Source organism: Meleagris gallopavo, chromosome Z, assembly GCF_905368555.1.
Source record: "Meleagris gallopavo chromosome Z, MGAL_WU_HG_1.1, whole genome shotgun sequence".
NCBI classification, from domain to species: domain Eukaryota; kingdom Metazoa; phylum Chordata; class Aves; order Galliformes; family Phasianidae; genus Meleagris; species Meleagris gallopavo.
In genome coordinates, this window is record NC_139435.1 from 44,968,374 (window position 1) to 44,996,256 (window position 27,883).

Here is a 27,883-nt window from a genome sequence, read left to right on the forward strand (position 1 = left end):
AGGGAATCGCCCTCTCTTGGCGGGGCGGGCTGTGGGCAGGTGCACGGTCCTCTTATCTGCCGTCCGCCGTGAGATGAGAGCTGTAGGGCTGCTAGTTCACAGGCAGGTAAAGGGGAAACCGAAAACTACAGTGTGGAGTGCGTCCTTAGGCGAGTGGTCAGCAGACCACCCCCTAGCTGCGCAGCAGTCTTAGAGAAACAGAAATGGCAACTTCTCTCATTTCTGTTGTAAGAGAAGCTGCTACTTGGGAAGGGCACTTCGGAGCTGCAGGTAACGCGTGATTTCTAAGGAAGGTGTCGTGTGACGGTGGTCTCTCGGAGGTCGGAGCTGCCCACCAGGAGCAGAGCGGGCACCCAGCAGCCGAATGAGCGCCGCAAATGGCTGCTGCTGCTTTCTCCACTTGGCAGCCACGGGGAGTGAGGGGACGGCCTCACAGCCTCGATACAGCGTCCTTTTGCCAGACCAGCCTCAGCTTTGGTAAGCGGTCTTTCTCCCTCCCTCCTGTACCTCTCCTCTTGCCGAACGCTGAACTAACTCAAATGTCTGTCATGTCCATCTTCCAGCTTCAGCAGTTCCTTTCCTTGCAGCCCCTGGTACTCTTTTAGCTTCTTGCACATCAGAATACCTTTTTCACAGTTGTCAGTGAATTTGGCCTCAGAAAACACCTGACAGATCAGTATCATTCTCCTTCACAGATGAAAGGATTCAGAAATGAAATTACCAGCCCAAGTTCACAAGAGATCTGTGGCAGACATTCACAGTTTCCCAGCAGAAAATTGCCTCATGCAGCACAGCAGCAATACTATCACTATGCCAGCTAGAAGAAGCTGGCGGGACTACCTAGCAGGTGAAGGCAGCCTCTGAGAGGCATATGTAAAGGGGCCTATTTCTCTTTCACAGAATCACAGAACTGTAAGGTTTGGATGGGACCTCTGGACATAGGAGTTCAAACCTCTGCTAAAGCAGATTCCCTACAGCAGGTCACAGAGGCAGATGACCAGATGTTTCTTGACTATCTCCAGAGAAGGAGACTCCTCAACCTCTCTTGGCAGCCTGTTCCACAGCTCTCTCAACCCCACAGTGAAGTTCTTTACTGATGCCCATTTGTGGCAAAGGGAACAAGTGGTCATGGGCAGATGGAAGATGCCTGACATCCAAACCCACAGATCGCTGAGCTAGTCTTCAGTGAAAGTAGTCTTCTGAAATGAGAACTGGCGATGAACTAGAGTGAGCTCAATTCCAAAGGTTTGGTTAACCACCTAAGACATTGGCTTTCCTTCAGAAGTTATTTGCTAATGTGGTTTTAAAGTGTTTGTCAATAAATGATTCTCACTTTATGGCTTGAGACCTGAACTGAAACAGTAAAAACAACCAAAGAAACAGGTGCAGAATTGTTTTAAATAGTTTTAAAAGGAAAACAAAACAAAACAAAAACAAAAAAACAACAACCCCCCCCCCCTAACAATGGATATTAGATTATTCCATCCTAATAACATGTATTTATAATGGAAGCAACACAGTGTTAAAGGCTTTGTGTGGCACAGTAGCACGTCTAACGGGTGCTTTGATGAACAGGACACTGTAAGGGAACTGTGCCAGGGGAGATAAGGCATTTTATTAATAAAGGATGAGCTCAATATTACATGTGAATAAATCTTCTGTAAAATAAAGCCATTAGAGCTAGCAAGAAATATTACTCAATCGTACAGTAGCAGACAGTTCAACTAATGTAGCTGCTCTAGATTTGACCCTCAGCCAAGTGAGACCTTATTCTGTGAAATGTTGTAGGACAAAGGAGGTCTGATTTAGTACCAAAATTTCACAGAAATCTATAATCTAGAACTGGTTTTTAGGTGCCTACCAAAATTCTGTCAATGTTTGAACAGATTTATGCAAGACCAGAGAGCTGTGGAGTTCTTTGGAAAACTACAGCCTCCTGTGTAATGTTGACATCATTAGCGTGTTCACAGATCTCTTCTTACCAATGGAATCAGGAGGGCTATGACATGCCTCCTGACTCTTTTGGGTAATCTTAAATACAGATATCAGTTAGTGCAGTAAGTTGACTGGAATATAAAGCTGTGCATCTTTATAGGTTTTGTGCTTCCATTTCTTGAAACAAAACACACTTCTGCCTGAAGTTATACACGTTTTGGAGAGTCATATGTTTCTCCCATAACCCTAGTTATTCCTGGAGAAAAGTGGTGTTTCTTTGACACAGCTTTTGAAAATACAACTACTTCTTGTAAAATGAAACTTTATTCTAAAATGTATCCAAAATTGCAAGACACAAGCACCATTAAACAGATAAATAGACATATATTTATGTACAGAGAGCATCAAAACACAAAACAATTGTTAATATAATTCTTATACCATTTTAATGAGTATCCATCAATAAAACCTTACAATTTAAAGAAGACTTTTCAGTTGCAAAACAGTTGTAAAATCATATGTATAAATTATGTTTACTACAATTCCAATAACAGAGGCAAAGTAAAATACAAAAATAATAATCAATACTGCAAATTCAAATACAAAACCCAAAGTAATGCTGCACAGGTACATACGTACACTGGATGAATTCATGCAGCTAGGCAGTGCAACAAATTAACTGCTTAGTTTAACTTATCACAAAGTGGAACAACCATGTCGGCAAACAGAAGAAAATATATTTTTGTAATAAATCATAGTGCATTTTGAAGTTAGGCTTTATAAAATGATTGTTGAGTGATATACTTCTAAAATCCCCCATGTGATCTGAGATTCCCCAACTCCTCTCCTGCAAAATAAAATACAAATGACAAAAGCTAAAAAACCCACTGTAGTACAGAGTCTGATGTACTGGTACCATGTTGATTTTTTATCCTTGGTATCAGACTTGTTTGCAAGAGTCCATGTCCCTAGGGACATACATTACTCCTTGCTATGTGAAAAGTAAATCTTAAACGTTCAAATGCTATCCCCATTAAGTTGAATCTCACATGATGCGTAGACTGCGCTGTTTAGAGAGACACAGCTGAGCCTTGAGAAAATAACTCTTAAATCCCTACAAATTACAGAGAGAGAGAGTAAAACGGAGGACAGAGAGACCTCTTCATTACCGAGGTTCCTATCCCTAATTGCTTTGATTACACAAACACAGAATAACATAAAAGGCTTTTATGGCTTGGATGAAATTTCTTCGAATTTGCTGGGCAAGCGGAAAGCCCATGTTTCTCCACAGAGCTTGCCTTTCACAGTGTAGAAGGCTACGGACTGTTTTGGGTGAAAGCAAGCCTCAGGTAACTGGATGGAAAAATACTTCCACAGTGAAAATGCTTTAGAAATAAGGAAACAAAATCAGAACAGAACCTCGTGAAAACTCGTGATTTCTTGTGTAGCTGTGATAATAAAACATGGCTGTTCACCTTTCAGTCTGCGTTGTTTGGTACATCATGATCAAACATAGTTAAACGAGAGGCTCACGCCTCATCAAATGTTACTGGTTAGGTGTCTAAGTTAGATGAGATACAATTACACAGTCTGACGCTTTTTCCTAAAGTCTTAAGTGATAAGCACGCTCAGTGTTTTCACTAGGAAGTCACTGCTAATGCTACATTTCTTTGCTGAGAAGACATTAATGCACAGCAGCCTGTAAACTACTGAGGAGTTGCTCCCTGCATCCTTTGTGCATCCACAACTCCCTTTCAAGCCAATGATAACTTTCGTGTTAATAAGTTTCAAGCAAACGAGGGATGCAGGAAAACACCTGTATTGGGTAAACAAGGTAGCAATTTATACAGCAGCATTTCTAAATTTTCAACATGCAAGCACATGTAGAGAGAAGCTAAGAGACAGCATGCACTGCAGTGATATGTCATTGTGCTTATGTCTGGTGGAGAACAATATGGCGTTTTCACCTGGGAAAACATAAACATTAGACCCAGAAGATTCATATAGCCAATATTAATGAAGCCATCAGCTACTATGTAGTAAAGAATACCCCAAAGGTTTGTCCGCTCGTAGCTTATAGATACTGAAGCTGAAGAGAATTACAAAGGCACAGTACAAGCCTATATTTCTTGTAAATTATATATATTCATATATTTTGCTCAAACCACCTCAAGATACTGAATGATAAAATATAACTGAAAATATAAACATTAATTGAAAGTTAAGCACTAAAAATAAATGCTTGCTGGAGAAGATAGCTCATTACTTGCTACATTTCAACACTTCCCGGGTGCTAATCTTGTCCACATCTCCTCCATGGCTTACAAAACCCATCAAGATGTTCAAGAATATGGTGATCCACTGAGAAAAATGCAAGAGTATATCAGGCAACAGACAAAATGGCTGTATGCATCTGAAAAGTTGTCCATAAGTGGCTACCACAGTTACCTTTGTCACTGCTACTGCTTTACTTTTGGTCCAGAATTCACTAAGGACCCAGAAGCAGGAACAGAAAAAGTCATGGAGGGATGAGTCTCGGGTAATTCTCAAAGATAATATTTAGGTTCAGTTCAGCACTTAAAATATGAAACAGCAGAGCAGGGATTGTACTAGCATTATCATAAGAAGCATTTCTCAGTTATTCTATTCATAGCTACACAAGATGCTTATCATTTTCAACACCAAATGACCCACAACTCCGAAAATATAGCAAACATACCACTGCTGTTAGACTCATTAAAATATGAAAAATAAATTACATCTATGTTTGAGTGATGAAATTATATGGCAACTTTGGAGGAAGCCGCTCTTTGGAGGCTCAGCTGAGACAATGTGGACACTTCAAGAAGGTGAAAAGGCGCAAATTGCAACATTCATATTTTTAAACCTCAGCTGTTCCTCAGCTTGCAACAAGAAGTGGTACGACTGTTTTGACATGGTACCCATGGTGAGTGAAGAAAGACAGATACCAAGTTAGGTGAGAATTAAGGTAGGTGTATGGTGCAAGCCTGAGATGGAACCTAGATGGGCTTTGCTAACCCAGACCATAATGCTATCTGCAAAAATCTGGTCTATCTGAAACTGGGTACCTTCCTTATCTCCAAACCAGCATATGAAATTATATACATTTACAGAAAGCGTACAAAAAATCCCCATATACTGCCATTACTACCTGAATTTTCACAATCCTAAATTAGGAGCTTCTAGATTCATTCCTGAAAGTTCTTAGGAAAGGAATCTAGTCATCCCTAGAAAGTATATACATTAATATCTTAGTTACAACCTCACAGCTGAATTTAAAAGCAGCATATGCTATTGCTGGTGTTGATTTATCTATGCAATGGTTTCTTCATATGTTGCTTTAAATGAATGAATCAGTGCAGACAAAGAATGAGAGAGCCCATTTAACAAATAAGGGAGGGCAGGGATAAACCTTCCAGAAATGTTTAACAAGCTAATTCAAGTTACCCCTGCTTATATATATATTATATTTAAAAAAAAGGGAGAAAAAAAAAAAAAAAGAAGTACAGAAGGAGACAATAGCAAACTATGGGACAGAAATTACATTTGAAACCGAAGGATTAAAAAACTCATCTGGAAGCCACATGGATTCAGATTCTCAGGAGCTGTGTTATTCTTTCCCATTTTAACCCATTCCAAGGATGTGAAGCTAAGTAAGCCAAGTATTAAACCCAACTGTATGCTCTTAAAAGCAATCAGGATTTATCACTGGAAAGGACAATGGATGCCATCATACAGTTTTCCAGAGGCAACTCTGCTTCTGCCCTTCCTGTGACTTAAAAGCGGTAACTTAGATTGGTAATTTTTAGGTGGCTAAAGTTAGGATAGGTTGAATCAGACCAGTGGAACAAAACCAAGTCTGGTATGGTGGTTTCAAATTACCATCACCAAACACCAGTCTGCAAGTGCACTGTCAGATGCTCCAACCCAGATACGCCTTTGGTCATGGACCATGCACTCCATCACTTTGCAGCTCCCTGGTCTTGCCAGGAGCCCTCTGAAGATGAAACAGTGAAGTGAGATTTATGACCTTGTTTCCCATGTTTGGTCCTTAGGCTTCTTGGTACACCAGGGATTCCCAAAGATGTGCCAGCCTGACACCTCCTGTGGGGAAGCTCTCTGCAAACAGGCACAGGTTGTTGTTTCTTGGTACAACAGAACTAACTCCACCAAACCTCTCAGCAGCTGGACATTTTTTTCAAAAAGTACTTTTAAAGAAGGGAGGCCTTCAGGTGCATGTCTGTTTTCTGACACATTCAGTAAGCTTCAAATTAAGATGCATATGTGGTATAACTGCTTCTAAGAGCTGCCATTGGACTAGTTATGATCCCCCAAAGCAAAACCTTAAACCATTCGGAAAGGTACGCTGTCAGGCAGCTTGTTGGACCTCTCATTTGCGCAGCCTGCTGCCCTTTTGAAACGGTCCAAGAGACTGCCTTCAAAAATCACATGCAAATTCTGGAGGAGTTTGCAGCTGGAGTTTTTACTTGCCCTAATGCAACATGCATGCATCTGCATATTTACGATGCAGAGGGAATTTTGTATTGCCATACTTTTGGTATGCCATGGATTACCTCTTTGCTGTACCTGTCAATAATGAAAGTCAAGCACTTACTGAGGAGAAATACAGCTGCACTGAAATATACAAAATCTGTGAGACTCGACACAAAATCAGTATTAATGCTCAAGGTCAGAGGCAGGCCATCCTGCTCTGTATGGATTTTCTATATTAATATTTAGATTGACAAATTTAATTCTGGATGAGTTGGAAAATTTCTGAGGTTCTCCTTATTTCTAGAGACTAGAGTTTGAGTGTTAGTTTCACTTGTGATATTGAAAGTCAATCTCTGTCGAGATTGACACCTGCCTAGCTGTTTATACGCAGCCAGCAAGCACTTTTCTTTAACTGGGATTATGCCCTGTTCTCTATGTTTTTCCTTTCCGGCCTTAGAAATATAAGGACTTTATCTACAAATGGTCTTGGAGGTGTAAGGAACATTTTTTTCAGTACTCAAGAGTTTTACATGAATGCGTGAAGGTGCAAAGTCACTAACAAATACTGCCTTTATTCAAAAGGTCAGCCTAGTCCCTTAAACTAAAAAATAAATGACTAGGAAGCCCCTTCAACTTTCTCAGGTTGCATTGCCAGTGATAGCTGGTGACAAGGGCACACAGCACAGAGAATGTTCCCTGACTGCAACTGACAGTTCTGGGTTTCTGTCCTGGCACCATGGCAGAGGCTTTGATACACCAGGGGAGAACCTGGCGTGTGTTGCCCACAGGGTCTTATTTCCAGCCGCAGCTTGCACACACAGCCAGCATGGCGTTGCAAGATGCTGGTTCTCCAATCGTGCTTGGCCCCAGGCCCTCATCCAGGCTGCAAATCGGGCCAAATTCGCTTAGGTTGTGTTTGACTTAATATTCCTACTAGCAGCTTATGTATCCTGCTGTCTGAAATAAGTCTTGAAATCACTAAGCGTGCTTAACAAAGGTTTACCTAGACGTGAACAGCAAGTTTTGATGACAGAACAGGTACTACTGTAGTACACAGTACACATGGCTGCACAATCAAAGCCACTTCTTGCTTCAGGGCAGGAATTTATAGTATTAGGCAATAGAGACAAGGTTTCTTGCACAGAACCTGTAGGAATTTACAGACCAAGGGTTGCTGAGGTAATAATGCCAGCAGTTGGCTACATAGAATATATGTGCAATGTGAACCAAGTTGACAACAGTTTACCAATGCTTTAAGTAATACCACAAATACGCAATTTAATCTTCCTCCTCTCTCTGCCAGAATAAGTGTTTTCCAGCTGCACGTATGGCAATAAAAATCTGGCATAAAAAGCTGCTTTGATGTTTTTTTGTTTGTTTTAGGTAAACATGCACAAAATAGATGCACTACAACATTCTTGGAAGGGGATACTTGCCATAGGAAAAAAAAAAAAAGGCTTCACAATTGGTCAGTAAGCATATAGGGCATGCTGATACACACTTCTCAGACAGCCACTGCAGGGCAAACAGGGTTCCTTGGATGCCTTCCTTTTGTCTAATCCCCAAGAAAAAGTTACTCTATTCTCAGCAGAAAGTTCCAGCTCACACTGTCCTCATGCCTCTCTTCCCTCATCTTATTTTATTTAGGAACTTGTATTCTTTTCCTTAACTTTTAATGTCAATGTAAATTAAAACTTATTGCCAGCTAATGTACTTTTCAAATTCTCCTAGAAATTACAGCTTTAGTAATCATTTCCTACTTCAATCACGTAGGCTCTGTTTGGGTTTTATTTTTCCTCTATTCTGCATAGCAAATATCAACTTCTGTCTCAGGCTATTTTATGTCATTGCTGGAAGTCATAATGTCTAATGCATAATAAGCCTGTGAGAAGCTAACTTTCCTAGTGCTGAACACTTAACAACAGCTCTCGGGATTTTGCACAGCCACAATGTTTGTAATGAAATAAATGTTCTATAGGGGGACTCTTGTTACAGATCTGAGTAACTTCCTGTGTGTTCATTGGGCAAATTGTTCTTGTTTTTGTGTAAACAGCTGGCTGAGTATATTTAATGGAAAAATCCAAATGAGAGGAAAAAAAAGAAAAGAAATAATGCCTACAAATCTACAGTTCATCCAGAGGAGAATTGTGGTAAGGAGCAAAGTTCCGTACTAACAACTGTTCACACCAAACTGTTCACTCTAATGGGGACAAACATAGGTTTGGCCATGGGTGTTGTTATAACTCCCTCCAACCCTGAAGAGCTGTACATATTTCTGAAGCAAACCAGACTTCCAAATGGTATGATCTAGTTCCTAGCACACCCAAGGTACTGGGGAAATGTGTCTATTAAAAAATAAAAAAATAATAATTAAAACAAACAAACAAAAACCCCCAAACAAACAAAAACCCAAACACATTCTTCGCTGATTCCAAAAACCAGTGCCAATGTCCCACAACTTTCTCTTAGAAAAACCAGACCTCTTGCTCCAGCCCTGCAAAATTCCAAAGATCCCACAGGCCTAGCTGCCAGACGCAGTGCAGCAGTTCCCTTGGAAAGGTGAGGCTGGATATGAAGGTCATTTGCCACCCAGTTCTCCACAGCCAGGCCCCACATAGGCCTGCTGAGCCATGTGCATCAGATGTGAGGCAACTTGCTCTTAGGGATATGGAAGGAGATTTTAGCATGAAGGCCTGTATTATTCATAGCAGCTAGGCAATAAGTTTTGGTTTGGTCTGGCTTCCCAAAAACATGTATTTCATTAAGTTTTTACAATGCTGAATTCAAATAAAGAGAAAAAAAATGTCATTTGTTTTCTTGAATTCTTTTGCACATAGATATTAAATAGTGGCTAGAAAGTGACCACTTCAAATCATAACTGAAAATTGTCTCTTTATTAAATGTGAAAACATGTACCCGAGAAAACCCTTACACATTTTTATGGCAAGTTTTCCCATTACATGAGAGGCTTTCTTACATATTTTAGGCTTAGATGAAGAACAGTGACCAAAGAGAAGTTCAGACTAAAACTGCAAAGCTGTTAGCTATGTTGAGGGAAACTATGACTGCGTGACTGAAAGCAAAATGAAAGGACAAGTTCACAAAAACATTTAATATAGTAGTGAACAATGCACTAAGAAATAAAATAAGAAACAGAAGAAAGCCATATCTGTTCCACATATCAGTACTATGGGCACATGAATGTGTTCATGCACCAGTAAAATCAGTAAAATGAGATAAAATGTTGGCTTGGGGAAGACGTCTAGACTGTCCACGCTCAGTCTGGGTTTAGCATTTTAGCAGTCTCACTCTTCTGAAGGATATTATTTGTATTGTTAAATCTGCTTAAAATTAAGCCTGTGTAGGCTTTATTTCAAACAAATGTGCATGTGCAGGATCAGAATTTCAATTGCTGAGTAGACAGTCCATTTATCTTCCCTAAATTTGTTACTGTATTTGTTTCCAAGATGACAGTGCTGGCAAACAACTTGCAATGCATGCACTCAAATGAGTAATTTAGCTACAGATTTTTTCCTCTGTTTTTCATGTTGAAACATCATTTTGGTGATTTCAATAGACTCTTTGTATTTTTCTCCATATATAGATCTGCGAAATAATGTCACATCTCACCTCCGACAAATTCTACATTTCACCAAGGTCAGGGTGAAATCCTACAAGAAAAATGATGCTATCTGAGTGATTTCATCAAAGTTTCAGCAGAACAACTGGCACAAACAGCAGCTTATAGGATGGAGCCAGTAATGTCTGGAAAGCAGAGGGAGCTGCACACATTGAAATTTAAACCTAAGTCATTTACATTTGAGGGTACTCAATTTTTATAGATGTTGTTGTCATTACATCCTGAATTAGATCCTTAGTGTAATCAGTTTAAAGAAAAATGAGCTGTCACTGCTGAAACAGTTTTTTTTTTTTTTGGGGGGGGGGAGGGGAAGGGGTTAATTTAACAGATGTGCTTTGCCAAGATTCCCTTCCTGAACGCCTAACCAATCCCAAGAACATTTGGGACAGAAGTTGTGGTTCTATCCTCACTTACTGTGAAATAAATTAGAAAAAAATTACCAGGTTTTCTTTGACTGTTTGTTTTGCTTTCAATATCTTTCAACCCTCTTCTATGTTCTGCAAATGCAAAAATATATGGTCAAATTCTGGAGATTCATTCCATATTTATCAACAACAACACTGGATCAGAGATGCCTAAGAAGAAGAGAAAACACCTAAAATAATTAACTGATCTGAGAAGTAGAAATCACAGAAACATTTGTCAACTGAACATTCATTTTAACTAGTACAGTAAAATGTTCGACACTGACTCCTGTAACAGCTGGTCTCCCATTACACTGCCCATCTAATTCTGAATCCTCTTGAAATGCAGTTTTTCATTTGCTAACCACAGAGCAGGGCAAAATTCAAATGATTTTTGGCCAGTTCATGAAGCTGCCCTAATGCAATGATTCTGAACTCCTCTCCAGAACAAGGTTCTACTCCCTTCTTCCTGTTTTCAATTATTTAAGATAAATGATTAGCCTATATCTCTCTCCTCGTGTTTTACAGGGAGAGCAAGGGCTGAATGCCTCCAGAGTACACGAAATGAGACATGGGGCACTGTGCTCTGCAGAATCAAGTGGGGAGTGAGCTGGTCATTCTGGCAGTCAGTACTCTCCTTGAGGAGGTGACACACGGGTGGGCTGGCTTCTGGAGACTCCCGGGGGATTTGCCTGTCATTCAGATGCCAATCATCCCGAGGCAAACTAGGACACATTTGGGCAGCCTACAGAGTGTCAGAAACCTGTCTTGCCGTTACTGCTGTCTTTTGCATGTACCAACTCCCAGAACATCAAGTGCAATTGCAGTTCTTCCTTGTGCTCAGGCAATTAAGAAAATAATGCAACCCATGCATGCAAATACAAGGTACTTGTTTACATCAAGCTACATGTTTTACTAATGATTCATACAGCTTCTTCCTTGCCTTAACCCCATTCTTGTCTATGCAAGACTCAGATATGGTGATAAAATCTGTGTATGGGTGCTCCTACTCATGGGTTTATGCAGAAGGTAAAGTACTGATTTCACTGTGAAATCCACAAATGAATCCCAACTCCAGCTGAATTCTGCAAGACTAGAATTTTTGCCAGAGTTCTGATGGTATGAGACTCTATTTCTGCACTTCCAATAAATTATTCCCATATCTCTACACTTTTAAGATTTCATCACTAATTCTTAAAAATCACAGAGTCACAGAATTGTAGGAGTTGGAAGGGACCTTTATAGATCATCGAGTCCAAATCCCCCCAAAAAGCCTTACTTTAACCTTGCCTGAAAGATCCATCTGCTAAATCATTATCTATTTGTTTCTATATGAAATCAAGAAATCTATCTAAAAACACAGTGTGGAAAAACTACTCGGCATCACAGAGAATAGTATTTTTCCCAGAGCTGGACAAGTTCTGACATAATCAACAATGCTCTTGCATAAGGACAGATAAAAACATCAGTTACATTACACACTGATATTTAGTGCATTAGAAACATAAATGAGTGTATTCAGTCAGTACGTGGAAACAATCTTTCTTTCCATATTAATACTCCTTTATATGATGAAAATCCTACAAGGATCACGAGCAAAAGAAAGAAAAGAAATGACCAAGCAAAAATCTCCATGCAAATTTAAAAAATAATGGGATACTTGTAATTTTTAAGTCGAGCATTTAGCACATCCTGTTGTTTTCTACAGATTCACTTCCAGAATGGTTGTAATCACCTGATCTTAGCAATGAGTAATGAGTTATTTACAACTTACATACTCTCATTTATGTAAGCACAGAAGGCAAGCATTCCTTACAAAAAGAAAAGCAAGATGATTAGGCTTCTTTATATCTAATTAAAATTCTAATAATAAGATGTTCACCGATTATTCAAACATCCCAAATCTACAATTTTGCAAGCTTGCACATCTTCTATCCCACCTATCTGTGGAGCTGTATTGTTATGGAAAGCGCTGACATACCTAGTAACTTGAAGTATCAGGGCACAGGGTTACATGTTATAAGAAGCACAGCCCAGTTCTGTTCCTTTCAGAACCAGCAGCGTATGTGCTGACATTCATGCTGCAGGATTGATGCAACAATGTTTAATTTAATATAAATGTCTGACAAATGAAATGTAAAGGGGTAACAAAGATTTGCTGGCAATAAAAAAAACTGCATAGAAGGGAGGTTCAAAAGAATACAAAAGAAAAGATATGTCTGAAAGGATGCTATGCTAATGTATATACATTAGGCCAACATATTTTGATAATAATATTCAATAGGTGCTGGCAGCTCTTTTTAAAGTGTATTGCTTTATGCATAGATTTAATTTAATGGTCAGATAAATGGTTAATTTATCCTTAACACGTGCCAGTAAGCTAAGCTGCTGAAGATAATACCGAATTCAGGAGGAAAAATAAAAAAAGGAGTTTTGATTAATACAAAGCCACAGCTCTGTTTAATTTTGCTAGAGCAAAAAGCTCTGGTGCCAATGTGCACTGTCTTACAATCTCAGTGATGCTTTGCAGGGGCTCCCTCCAAGGCGCTCAGCAGACCCCAGATGGACTCAGGTCACAGGCTCACTCAAGGGCACACTTACCTGCTGCAGGAAAAGGGCTTTGGCACGTGATGTCCAGATATATTCATCTACCTTAGTCCAGCAGCAATGACATCATGTGCCTGATACTGGGCAGAAAAGAGTCCTAGAATTGTTCTTGGAAGGCTACCAACAAGGATAATACAGATGACAAATACAAGCTGCAAGGATGCCTGCACTTCGCACTATTTCTGGGAGAAGCTGTGCTGTACCTTGGACATAACCAGGGAAACTTACTAGTGACAACCACGACCGATCTCAGGAAATTAGATCTTGCTTTATGTTTGTTTGTTTGTTTTTTTTTAATGCAAATTATAGGGGCTCCTGATATCTCTTTAGACAGCAACAAAATGTTTTCCAAAGAGAAGCAAATTAATTCAACCTTCATAATCACTAGGAACAAAGTCCAAGAAACTATATGACAATCTAGTTCAACATTACAGCTAATCAAAGTAAAGTACTAAAAAATAACACTACCAAAACTTTTAACATAATTTTAAGCCTCCAAGAGCTTCATCCTTAACAGCCCTAACAAGAGAATAAAAATATGTATTTTTTTCACATATATATAACATATATAAAAATAAAAATGAGTTATGAGATTCTGTTACTTCTTATGTGCATCTACCATCACAATGAGCATACTACATACAATTCTTCAGCACAAATTTATGAAAAAATATCCCCTTACAAGACTGCATGGACATTGTCCAGAAGTGCTCCTCCTATTAAGTGGCTCTTCCATCTGCAAAGTCCACAGTGGACTTTGGTTTTTGTCTGTGGCAAAAATTTTAGTGCAGCCACTTTGTGTTTGCATTGCTGATCATCAATGTTTTGACCACTGCTCAATTGAAAACTTTCATTTTCTTGGGAGATCTAGAGGTCACTAGGAACAAAATTAACTAGTCTTGGTTTTAGAGCTTTGCCTAAAGAGACATGGGATTACTTCGAGAAGCTCTTCCTTAAAGACCACACACCTTTTCTCCATTCTGTTCCCAGCTTTCATATATAATATCCTGACCTTATAAAACGCCCCAGACCTTTGTTCCTCTTCTGTTCATGGCAACAGGTAAGACCCTCACAAGACATACTAGTCATAAAAAATTTACTCCCTCATTTTGTTTCACAAAAATGGCTGCTTACTGAAAGGTTTGGGGGGTGAATTCATGTACCAGAGTGACCTGATTTCAAAATGGGCTTGGGAGATTGTGTCATCAAGACCATGCATTATTATGATTCAGTTGAGAATCACTGAAAAGGGGAAACGTAAACATAAATTGTTAGAATTTTTTGTTAAGGTTTTGTTAATAAGGACACTACTGTATTTCCACTAGTTACCACCCCTATGGAGGATCGTGCTAAAAAGAAAATCCAATACCAAAGGCAGAATAAGCCCTGACACTTTATTGCTAGATTCTATAGCAATTGGAGCTCACATATAGTAACCTCATAGTACTCTATATATACTGAGAAGCTTGTATCAAATTCAGGCTTCCATTTCAAAATAGATATTGCAGATATTAGGCTTCAATTAAAGAAGAAAAATAACCTTCCATGCTTCTTTTTTTTTTTTTTTTTAAAGGCAAAGTATTAAAAAAAATCACCAAACTAGGTGAAAATTATTAAATTTCTCCGAAAAATTAAGATGAGCTTTCTTCTATTTCTTGAGACAACACAGTTTGTGATTCACAGGGTATGTAACTGGTATCAAACACAAGTTAATGAAAGCTCTTATAAGCAATTTTATTCCTATCCATAATGGCAGACATTTACAAAATCAGAATTTATCAAATGAGTTCACCTTAAAAAATAACTTATAAAGCAATGATATATGCAACGTAAAACAGTTCAGGAGGAGAGAGGGCAAGCAAATTTTAACAATTAAATGTAAACGTGAAAAAAAAAAAGATGGAATATAAGTCCCTACTTTTCATTTCTACTTAAGATGTCATGTGATAATATTTTACAGTGTCCTGCAGGGCTATATATGTATGTGTGTATTTCTGTGCCACACACACATACATATACATTTACCCATGCATGTACATACACAGATAATTGCAGTTCCATCATGGGCAGTTCTGTTATGCCATTCAGTTGTCTCAATCATGTTTGGGACCCACTTTCTTGAAAAAACAGGGGAGATGGTAGGAAAAAAAAATGGTGGGTCTGATTGTGTCTGAGATCCTTTTGTTAAGACTGTACACTGGGATGAATAATTTTCTTCTGTAGTAGCTCTCTGAAGAGGGCCAACTCACTGTGGTCTTCAGGACGAGACTTGTTAACGGATCACACACTCATTGTCATGCTAGGGGAGTACTGAAAAAAGAGGAATTCACATTTTAACAACTGTTTTTTACCCAGGTAACTATAACCACTTCAGGACCACTGAGTTCAAATGTCAACATGCTCTCTGAATTTTCTCCTACATCTGTATTATAGCCTGAGCAAAGGCTTGTAGTTCAATTTGCAGAATCATAATTTCTATTACCCTTCATTCATTATGTAAAAATACAGCTCTTACTGATTGAGTCAACTCACTCAAAGATTACTTCCGTGTTACCTGACTGATGTGATGAGCCATTACTTCAGTGATGCTTTCCAGACCTTTTCCTGATTGATTTTGGCTACTGGGGATTTAGGTAGTCAAAGAGCTGACCTCAAGTAGAGCAGCTGCATTTGTGGTAGGCTGAACCACGTAAATATTCTGGAGAGCTTTTTATTACTTGATGGGAAGAAGGGCGTGCAGATAAGCCTGACTGGAATTCAGCTGCGCTTTTAGTCTCTATTATTCAGTGTTATTGACTTTAGGAGACAAGCTGAATCAGTGACCGCTCTCCTTTACGTGAACTGAAAGTTCAGTCACCACTTTAACTTATTATTTTAACACAAGCTGAACTGCAGCCCTTATAGAAGTTACAGTTGTCCTCCAGTTAGCAGTACTTTATTACAAATAATCAATGGCACAGCACAGAACTCCACATCTATATACCTAATTTGTGACTTGAAGACTATAGAAACTCAATCGGCCTAAAATCTAAGTAGAGGAAAATGTTCAATACAAGAAAATTACTGTAATGAAAACTGATAGAAGAAATGGAAATATTTATTTGCCTTTGCAAAAACAAGGCAGGCAGTGAGATAATTGCCAAAGCTGGAGCTTTGAGTTGGCTGCTTCCAAGTGTCTGTGAATACCTGATATGGGTCTTTGTCATGTAGATTGCACAGAATCTACTCAGGTAAAATATCCCTGATGTTTCTTCTGTTTTGAAGCTTGATCTCACCCTGGGCTGAGCATTCTCACAGTGGGTCAGCATGCTTATGTTAACCAATGAGAGAGAACAACTCAAATGTTTAAAGTAGAGCCTTTGTTGAAGTGAGTTTCTGTATTATAGTAAAGGTCAGTGTATCCCAGTAGTCACTTTGGACAAGGAATCTAAAGACAAAGTAATGCTTATTTGTCAGTTTTACTTTATTATAAGTCTCCCTAATCCCAGTCAAAACCCCTGATGAATGGCAAAGAAGTTCTGCCTTCTGTTCAGGCAAAGTAAGCCAAATTGAAAGTCAAAGATTACCACGACCAAAGATCACATTTAATTGAGGTTTTTCTGTCTAGTGCTTTTTTGGCAGATTTTAAAACATCTATCTATTTAGGTGGTACAAACTGATTTCCTCCAATACTCCAAACAGTTTGACCATATGCCCTCTTTCTGAGGATACACGCAACTAACATGTAGAAACTGCTCTGCCTTTCTTTTCACTTTCAAATAAGTAAATAATAACAACAACAAAACACCCCAAAATCTGATTCCCATTGAACTTGCCATGCAATTTTTCTTTCTGTGATTTGAGAAGAACTGTTTATTCACATTTAATAAGTCAAAATTCACCACTGGCATAGTTAATGAAGTTGCACTCACTTCTGGCAGCAGTGATTTCCAATAAGAATAGAAGTGTTGAAGCCACTCAGCACTTCTGAAAAATCAGGCCACTTCTACTTAGGAACCTAAATGTGGATTTAGAAACCCAGCTTCAGGCACAGGAGTAGGAAAATACCTTGCAATGTACTATACCATGTTTTGCTGCCTTAAGTGGTCTCCGTTACAAAAAAAAAAAACAACACCATTTGTCCAAGAATGAACACTAGAGGGCACCTTTGCCTTTTCTGCCTTTGAGACCATACTACCTCCTTAAAACAAGAGATCTGGTGCTCTTATTTATATACTTCAGTGTGAATTTGTCCTAGAAGATATTCCTGCAGTGTAAAACACATTGTTTAGGAGTCAAATGTTGAGCAATCACAAACTGAAATACTCAGATGTAAAGATTTGTACTTCAGCTGCTCAGATAGCACCTGATAAATGCCCACTCTGCATCACTGAACACTGAATGCATATTATTTTTCTTTTTCCTTTTAAACAAAATATCAGGAACAAGAGTTCCCAAAGTAAAACAACTCCATAAATAAATACTTACGCTCTCACTCTGAAAAGGGTTTAGGAAGTTTCCACCCATCTCACCGTCATCTCTGGGAGTGCCAGGCTGATTACTCATGCTCATATTACTGGGAGAGTTCTGTTAAACAAGATTTTAAAACACAGATTAAGTGCTGAACACCAGTTAATTTCCAGGCTTCATGAAGTGTCACACACTCGGTACTACAACACAAAGTAGCGCAGCATACTATGCAACGCACTAGATTTACAAAGAGAGATAAGACTGCTGAGATCTGCAGCCTTATGTCAATAATTTCAGCCCATGCAGACAGGTTTCTGGCCCTGAAAGAACAACTATTTACCTGCAATCCTAATTTTCAGGGTTACTGCCACCATCCTCTCCTAATAAAGTCAGGAAAAACTATAAATGACTTCAGCAGGTCTAAGAGTAAGCTTTGGCACTGTGTTCATTCATATGGTCAAATCCAGCGAAGTCTACGAGTATGTGTCTTGACATACATGACTTCTGAAGGCATACCTGGTGGTCAACATGTGGACAGTATACACAGACCTTACAAATCAAGGCCCATATCTGGGGACTCTGCTCACACTGTTAATGGAAATAATTTCATAAGTAGTTCAGGAATGTAGTCAGACATGGAGGTGCTAAACCACTTCACTGTGAGCAGCTAATAAGGAGTTTATAGGCAGCTGAGTTAAGGAAGATTCAGACAAAGTGCTCCCGATCCAGCCCCCAGATCAGACTTGCACACACTTTCAGAACCAGCTGTACTTTTGTATTTGCTTACACGGAGCCTATTGCAAGAGTGTCTTAATTTACTTTTCCAGTGTCTAGTTGTAACTGAGATGCTAATTAATAGTAACAATACAAAGGCATCTGAAGATAAATGTCTATTTAAAAAAAAATAGATATTACACAATCAGATCTACAAGGTTCAGAAAATGATTTCATGATTCAATTACTTACAGAAGGGATGAAACTAGTTAACTGTTACAGAAATTATTCAGTCAACAGCTAATACATGATTATATCAGACACTACAATTCATTAGCTGTTTTCACAAAGCTCATTTGTGGCAACCTGTCACGCCTGGAGTACAAATGCTTCTATTTCTATCACTGTTAAGACTCCTGTTAACAGAGTTTTTGTGTTGGAAAAGGAATAGTCATGGAAATATGAAACCAGGATCTTCTTTAGAAAAGTTTATAATGTCTATCATAGTTTTCACCTCGTGTCTCTTGATCCAAAAAACTGAATGTTACTGCTGTTAAATTTTACCAGTACAAATCCAAGTTTGATACATCAATATGAACTTAACAAAAATCCAGTGTAATTTACCAGCAAGCTGGTAAAACACAACTTTATTTTGTTGTAAGTGGCCAAATAGCAACAGCTCAAAGAACCCCGAGTCATCCTTTTTTTGGTATGTTATTTCTGAATTAGAATAACAGATAGTATGGCTGCTAGCATAGTTTTATAAGACTTCTTTAAAAAAAGATGCACCTTACTTTGAAAATACCTACAGAAAGTATTCATTTAGGATAACTCAGTCTGCAGTAGGATAAACCATGAATGAAAAAAATACGAAAGATTAAATTAAGAGAAAGACTCCTGAATTCCTTGGTATTCCTCACTACTACAAAGACTACCCACCCCACAGTGGCTTTCTAAAGAATTCCAGAAGGATTGAGGCTGGCATAGTCTCTCTGTCCCAGCCCCTGCTTCAGCAGGAACTCTCAGAGGAGGGTGCCCAGGCTCACGCCCAGGTGGCTTTTGGAGATCTTCAAGGAGGAGATCCCACAGTTTCTGTGTCCCTGTACCAGCACTCCATCACCTGCACAGCACAGAATGCTGTCTGATAGTCAGAAGGAACCTCCTGCGCTCCAGCTTCTGCCTGGTGCCTTTTCTTCTATCACAGCACCACTGACAAGAGCCTGGCTCCATTCAAGTGGTGCTCAATGGCAGGAAATAACATGTTCTGGAGAATTCAGTGAATAGCTATAACTTCTTTCCCTTCACACCCTATTTCTGAACAGTCCTATTGGTACTCTAAAAGCTCCATTTTGTCCTCTGCCCATGATTTAAATATTGTAAAATGTTACAGAGTTCCACAGGATTATTTACTTCCACCACCAGGAAGAACAAAATTTAATTTGCACCTAGCTTCTCCAAAGCTTAAATCTGTTACCTTTGTTACCATACGAGCAGACCAGTGGGACTGATTGTAGTACATGCCATCTGCTTTGAAATGCCTTTTGCATAACTAATGAAAACATGCCGTTAAGTTTTTACCATAATCTGAATCACCATTTTCAATCTGAATGGTTACAGGTTCAGCTTGGTGTATCTATTTGCAACTATAGATTAATTATTAAATTATTACACAATCCACATGCAGGCAGAATTGTTTTTATAAGCAACCTGAAATATTAAAGTTGGGTCAAGATCTAGGCCTTCTGTGTTCTTTACCAGCTCATTCACTCTGCTTCTAATGGTGATTCTCAGATCCCCAGGAATCACAGTACAGCAGCACTAACAAAAACTACAGCAAATTAACTAATTAACACAAGGCAATTACATTTGTTTTTCAGTGAAGTTATTGGAGAATATTTTAGGGATCCACAGTTTGTAAAAGGTTGAACACTATTGCCTCAGTTCAACCGCACCTATCAGACCTGAAGCAGGAATTAATTCAGGGTAGTCCTGTTGCCAATGTTATGCAGGAGGTCATACAACCCAATCATAGCAGTCCCTTCTGGCCTTAAAATCTATGAATAAAAAGTTTAAAACTCACTAAGGCCTTGTCACATTTATTTTATATGATGCTCCCGTAATTTTGATGATTCCTTGGGGATTTACCCCTATTTTATCTTGCTCTGTGTAGTACAAAGCTTTGAAATTCTGCAATTGCTACAGTATGCCAGCCCCAAAGGTTCAAATTCCTGACATAAATGCTTTTATAGCAACTCCCCTGGGTGGCTTTTATGGCCAGTATGGGGTTTCTCATTGTAGCACTAGCTGAATTTTTCCAAAGCTAGTACTTCTTTGATGACTGCACAAATTCCACGGGCACTGAAAGAAACACTGGTTATTAATGTTTATTTAATATGCATAATTTCAGTTCATTTACTTCCTCCATCTCAATCTACTTCATAAAAGCTTCATGTTTTGCCATTCAGCCAATTAAAGTAAAATCGTCTTTGTCTATGGAAAATGTAGCTCTGAATTCTGTGAGCTGTACTGACTCCACCAAGGCTGGATTAATTTCCTTTATCTCATGGGAAAAGACAATCAGCTACTCTAATATGCATTTTAATCCACTGGAGTTCTACAGCGTATCTGAGCATGCAGCAACGCCCAAGCAAACTCTGTTAGCTCCATTGAACAATTCCTGTCATATTAATTAGTAATCTGGAAATCTGTGTGTGAAAAAGCCAACTGCAGGACTAGCTGGTGATGTGTAAAGGGAGATTGTCGCTGTAACCAGAACAATCCTGGTAAATGTGTACAAAATTGGAAGGCAGACATGTAGCAATTCTGCATGCATCAACTCTATAAATACACAATTTCCTGCAAGCAGAACCTCCAATCAAATTTCAAAAGTATTATGTGATATTATCTGCATGAAATTGTCATTGCAATACACAAGGCTCTGCCCACAGACTTCTTCTGGTACCAGTGAAGGTTGCCTATTGGACTGTGCTATTAAGAAAAAGGTATTTACAAGCGATTATATAGAATACTGTAACAAAACAACTCTGTTACTTCCAGAGTAAACACCATTTTCTTTTAGTTATTTGAAGACGTGCCTCCAATCTGATTTGTATGATGTTTATTAAGGTCAACAAATTACAGGACTTCCAGGTAAATGTCTGGATCCAGGTTTTCAGAATACCTGATTATCATATTAGTACATATACTGATATTTAATACCAGTGGGTTCAATATAATCTTTTAAAAATAGTCCTATGGCAAGCTAATAGATATGGCTTTATTGTTCTCTTTTTTTTCTTAAAAGTGCTGCAGTTTGCAAAACAAAACATTACAGGATCAGGAACATTGATTTTTAAAGTGATGTATGCTTATTATCATTGAATCCACCTCTGCAGCTCTCAGCATAGCTCATTTAGGACAATATGGTCATTTCAGACCCTTACTTTACACTTTGCAGGGCCTGAACACAATGCAGACCTTAAAGGCTTATAAAAACATAGCACTGCTATACATGCTACTCTATCACAGGAGCAGCAGCCAGCTCCAAGACGCACTGCTGAGCTACTTCTCTTCAGGAATGGCCACAGAGGGCTGTTGTAGAGCCATAACCACCTGCACAATTTTGAAACTATGCTGTTTGCCTGTGGTGAATTTCTTCTGATGCAAGATAATGTCTTCTATATTGGCAGCAACTGCAAATCCATTATGAACAGCACAGCACACTATGATACATGTCTATGTACGCTTTACAAGCTGCTCTTCTCCCACAGCCCTACCTGAGTGCCACCTGGGGAACAGTTCAGGCTCCTCCTTCTCCACTTTAGAAATACAAATACATTTCACTAACTATATGTGCCTTTTGGACAGCTGGGAGTGTATTCTCAGCCTACAGAGTTCTATTTCAACAGAAATTTAGGCATCTATGTGTTGCATTTCACCATAGCCCAGGGCCAGCCTGAGGGTGCATCAACAGTGATGTCCTCAGTAGGACCACAGCATCCACAGACACGTCCAAAGTAAAAAAGCAGTGCTGTGGTACTTAGTCCTGAACCAGCCAAAGTACAAGAGCACTTCATACACTTATCACAATCTCATGCTCCTTTTTGGAAGATTGTTAAGAATTTTGCAACAAAAGAATAAGCTACAGAATTTTAACTGAAACAAGCTATTCATCTTTTTCTATATTTGTAGATCAAAAGCACAAAAGTGCAGCGGTTTACTGATATACTTATTAATTTTAGTCAGTTACACCTGAAGACACTGAGTACAAAACAGTAGTTTGCAGGGACAGATTTATACTGCTTTATCAATGCCAAATAAGCTCATTAATTCCTTATTTGAATAAGTTCCTAAATTAATAATGATCACATACATAGTAGAGTTCTATTTTTATGGAAGAAGTGACACATTAAAGCATAATATTATTTTTGCAGATGCAAAACCCCTGCAGGTTAAGCTCACATTTGTTCTAAGTAAACTATTTAATGGTTATGGAATCAAAACAGTGACTCTTCTGCAAGTATTTTTAAATCTAGCTTTTAGAGACTGATTAAGATATCAACTGTGCCTTACAGAGGTGACAAAGACAATCATGCACTGCATAAAAGTAACATCCTAAAGGCATTTTCCCCAGCTGGCACCTAATGATATTTATTAGAACTGTACTATCACAGAATCTTTGAATGGCTTAGTATAGAAGGTTGTAACATGATTAATCAAAATATGAAATGGACATATATTAATCACATGCATTATTAGTACACATTATTACACAATATAAAGTGACTCTATTTATATTCTCTATATTCTTTATAATTTCTTTAAAATTTTCAGCTAATATTTATTGTCCGCATTGCCTCCAAATAGTTAACGAGCAGAAAATGTAGATACATAATAAAAAGATTCATAACAAAGACAAAGAAAATATGTTTACAATGAAATATTAAAAAATATATTACTAGGTACTCACTTTGGAAATACTGTCCATGTCTCCTGACCCTTAAATTAAAACAAAATAATTATTCAATTAGTTTTGAACTGAGATTACTCAAAAAGCTTTTTTTCCATACTAAATATAAAGTATGACAGCAATATTTTTAAATTTACTGGTTCACTATCTCCTTCCTTCCCAGTATCTCATTTTGTAAAAGTTTACTGTCAATATAGGATAATGCTAGTTTCATGTACGCACCTACTGTAAAAAGAAAAGAATGAAGGACACATTTCTCTTTTGCACTGCCAATTTGAATCACATCTGCTAGGATGAGACAGCCTAGTACAATCTGAAGAAGAGTATGTCCAACCTCCCTGACCTCTCAGCCAGGGCAGGGTACAGGTAATGCAGTTAATTCGGGGTACATACACCTAAGAGAAATGTTGCTGCAGACCAAAGAAAAAAAAGATAAAAGCAAAGTCATGGACAACTAGTGGAAGTTAATATTTTTGGGGTAGGAAAAAAAAAGAAAGACCATATTTTTACTGAACTTAAGTTATTCAGAACTCCCTTTTAAGGAGTGCTCTAGTGAACTCTTGTTCATCAGTGCCTTTACTCAAAAAGCACTAACCTACACTCAAACTTGCTTAGATGATACCCACTTTTAATGTATTACAAACACTGATGATGACATTATCATTTAGAAGCAGATGATCCTCAGGGTTGGAATAACAGAAACCAAATAAACTGGAATACAGTGAATGAAAGACTACTGGCAAGATTTTTTTTTACATGTTCTCACTTTGGTAAAGACAAGAATAAAGGAAATATTTTAGGAGGCATGTATCACAGAAAGCATTTTTAGGAGCAACAGACAATAAACAATTCTGCTCACCTATTTAGAGGAAAGACACTCCAACTAGAAGAGTGTCATAGAAAAACAATGAAGCAAGTGGGGTTGTGGGAAGTGACTGAAGTAGCTTACTAGACTTAGCCACAGAAAATAAAGGTTGAGAAAGAGTAAGATGTCTCTCCATAAATGCATCAAATTCATGAATGTTATGAAGAGAAAGAGCTATTTTGTTACAGCCAAAATAACACACGGTGGTGGAAATGAGCAAAAGACTTCCAACCACCAGCTCTGCACTCTACCACCGGTACAACAGTTGTGGTCAAAGAAGATTGGTAAATAGAAGATTGTACGTACAATTAACACCTTTGATTGCGAGACACTGCTGCCTACCGCAGCACGGAAATGAAAGCAGATCTCCCCCAGCCTTCCTCAGCAGAAAGAACTCAATTTCACTTTCAATTCAAAATTAACCTTATGAAGAAGTCATAGTTGATTTGACTAAGCATGTAATCATTTTCACTGCCAGAAGTAACTAAACAAATGCTACATACATACAAAATCCTTCTGTAACTTTCAATTTTATTTCTTATTTTATCCAAGAAACAATTCCATGGCTATGGAAACTGACAGAAAAAAATGTAATTACCTTTTGTACAGTTTCTCAATTATTTGCATGTAATGTGCATCATTACTAATTAAAGCAACAACACATTTTAGGATTGTAATTCGTAAAGTAAGGCTGTAAAATCACTAAATTCCCTTATGTAAAGTAATTTAGGAATTTTAGGAACCTGTCCTCCTACAAATAAAAAGGACAATTCTATCAGGAATTAGATGTGTACTGTTGAATTTTAGTAGTTCAGAATGTATCTCCTACATAGATTTTGATAGCATAGCTATTTCTCATCTTGTTATAAACTTTTTTTGAAATTTCTCCCTTTCTTTTGCCTTTTTATGATTCTGTCTCACAGTCCGCAACTCTGGTGTTAGGAATGAGAGATACTTCTTTGCCATGAGAGTATAGAATTAAATGTTATTAATTGCAGGATGAAGTTGAGGTTCATCCACACCCGCACTGTGAAGATGACAGAGCTTTTTGCCAGGGAGAAAAGCCAGATGGAAGTGGCAGCTTGGCATCTACCAGCTGGACATGTATTCAGCTTGCTGGGGTTTTTCCCCATAAAGGAAAATGGCACTCGGGAAAAAGCTGCTGGTGCTTTGTGGAGGCAGCTCTCAGATGTAAAAGAGAACCTTGCCTGGCAAACAAGAGAAACAGAAGTTGCTGCCTGTCACAAGAAGATGGAAGAGTAAGACATGTGAACTGTATTCACTGTTACTGCCCTGTTGTGAGCAGAAATAAATTCCTTGTCTCTATTTCTTGTGGGTGTGGAGAAGTAAGGCAGAAATGCAATTTATTTAACTGTCCCTTGTTTCGTACAGCTTTTCAAGTGTCTATCATCCTTCTAGCAAAGAGCAAAAGCAAAGAGCAAAGAGCTTGCTAGTCAACAGATAAAGCAATGAATGTTTTGTAGAACTGTGCAAGGCTTCTCCCTTAGATTTGTGTCCTTCAAAAATTATAGTGTCAACAGGCAAAATAGTATCCCGTTTTTCCTGTGTTTGTACGCTCTAACAAAATAGCGTGCTCTGTCTTGTTGCATTAAAATTGGCACTTGTATGATGCTGCTTGTGTGAATGGAGTAATAACACTAATTATTAACAGACGGATGGTTAATTATAGAACAAATGAAGATATCCAACTGTTGGGATAAAAGCAGTTTAACACATACATCAGTGTATGTAATAACTTACTTCCAGGTAATTGATTAGAGCCTACACCAGCATGTCAGAGTAACACCTCAAGTTTTTGAAAGATGAGAATAAGTAAAAATGGCTCATAAGCCATCACTTCCACTTAACTGTCATATTACATATGCTTTTAGAGTGTTTTCAATCCACTGGGATAAAACTATACTTTGTTACATTAATACAATACAGCATTTTTCTTCCAGAACTACATTATATATGCCAATTCATAAGCACAAAAAGTATCCTAATACTTTTAACTGATGTATTTACAGCTATTTTTTAACAAGATTTTTACATACAGTTTTCCACGTCACTCAGAGAACACAGAAAATGGCACTGGTTGTTGAAAATTCACATTGTCCATGATATTACTATTATTACCTAATGATCCATTCATATGATGTGAATCCATTCCACCCAGTCCACTCATAGGTCCATCTGACCCTGGCCCCATTGGAAACTATGAAAGGATCAGACATTAAAAACCGGTATTACTGTACAAATTTTTTATTAGATGTCATCTAATAAAAAGAAAATATTCCTCAGGACAAAAGTAAAAAAGTACACAGTCCCAGATCCGAATTGAAAGTCAAGTGAAAGTCCTATGTGAAGACTGTAAAAGCATCATTGCTTTTGTTTACTTTTTCTAATTGCTGCCTTCATGATTTTTTGAGAACTTACCTCTGTAGGCTGGCACAAAATTTAGCAATAATTCATTATTCACTTCAATACCTTGTCAGTGTATGACACAATACATTGTGTATGACTTTCAAACCTGCCAGTGCCCTAGCTCTATTCCTATTGAACTTACAGGGAATTTTACTATTCTCTTCAACAAGTACTTGATTAATGAACAGCTTTCATACCCCATCCTATCTATACTGACAATCAAATATATTTGTAGTGTGAGTAGTTTCTGTTCAATTGTAGTTATTAACCTCAATTCAGTTTTTCAAAAACTCAGAGGCATTAACATTATAGAATATTTTCTACAATTCACTGAGTAGTGAACTAGGAATATCTGAAAGTCTGATTTTTCAAGTTCTACTGGCCTTTGTTTTTCATTAAGGCCCATAAAGTGGACTGTACTAAAGTGAAATATGGTTGTATTAAAGAAATACTACGAAACTGAAAGCACAGAGATCAGAAAAGATACAAGTTCCACCTAAGAATCCAGATTTTCATCAGTTCTAAAACTTCTGAAGTTTAGGGCTAAAACAGAAGTTTGTTTTTTTCTTAGAAATACTAATCTTATCCCTTTATTACAGAACACCCAGGCAACATGACATTGCGTCACTTTCAACGTTTCTATCTTGGAGATATTATGGAATTTTTGAGCCTTTCAGAAACTAATACTTAGTGGCAGCTCTAAGGATTATGACATTTCACAAGGAAATCTATTTTACATTGCAATCTGACAACTAAGCTATCACCAAGACCCATAAGCACAAGTTTCTAAGGTCTAAGTGTAGAAAAAGTGCCCCAATCATTATTTTATATGTACTGTTATGATTGATTTGAGAAACATTAAAAAGGACAGGGAAGCAGCTAAAGCATCATCCACAATAACAGAAAACTTATTATTAAAAATATTTGATGTAAATGTAGCAGTTTGGATATAACAACCCTTTTTATTCAAATAGAATATAACCAGATTCATATTTACGTTAGGTCTGTTGGGTCCAGGTGGTACTGCATTCATTAAAGTGTACATGTTGTCTCCAGAGTTGGTTGAATCTGTAATAAGAGACTATTTTAAGTGCCAATATGTATATTTCAATGAATCTACTCACCTAAGACGTTTCTCGTCATTTTGTACATATTATTTCCTGTGCCTGAATCACTGTTACACAGTAGTAATATAAAGGAAGATTTCATTCCCTTTCTATTTCTACCACACAACAGAGCTATGAAAAGAAATAATTGCAGTGATCCCTGAGTGACTATTTCTAGACTCCAGCTTTACACATGACTGTTAAAAGGTTTATAAATCACCCAGTATCTAAGTATTTAATTCCATAAACCCT

The 27,883-nt window shown here is 38.0% G+C and overlaps 1 protein-coding gene across 2 annotated transcripts in view; it reads right to left on the reverse strand.

Annotated features, from left to right (window-relative positions):
* Window positions 1–2,240: 2,240 nt before the first annotated feature.
* SSBP2 (single stranded DNA binding protein 2) overlaps window positions 2,241–27,883 on the reverse strand; it is a 170,297-nt gene continuing 144,654 nt past the window's right edge. For both annotated transcript variants that reach the window (XM_085212589.1, XM_085212588.1), the window contains 5 exons: window positions 27,523–27,593; window positions 26,238–26,316; window positions 23,234–23,262; window positions 17,569–17,667; window positions 2,241–15,411 (listed from right to left, as the gene is read on the reverse strand). In XM_085212589.1, the coding sequence (XP_085068715.1) occupies window positions 15,382–15,411; window positions 17,569–17,667; window positions 23,234–23,262; window positions 26,238–26,316; window positions 27,523–27,593 (308 nt within the window). In that variant the 3' untranslated portion in view covers window positions 2,241–15,381. The remainder of the gene's footprint in view (window positions 15,412–17,568; window positions 17,668–23,233; window positions 23,263–26,237; window positions 26,317–27,522; window positions 27,594–27,883) is intronic.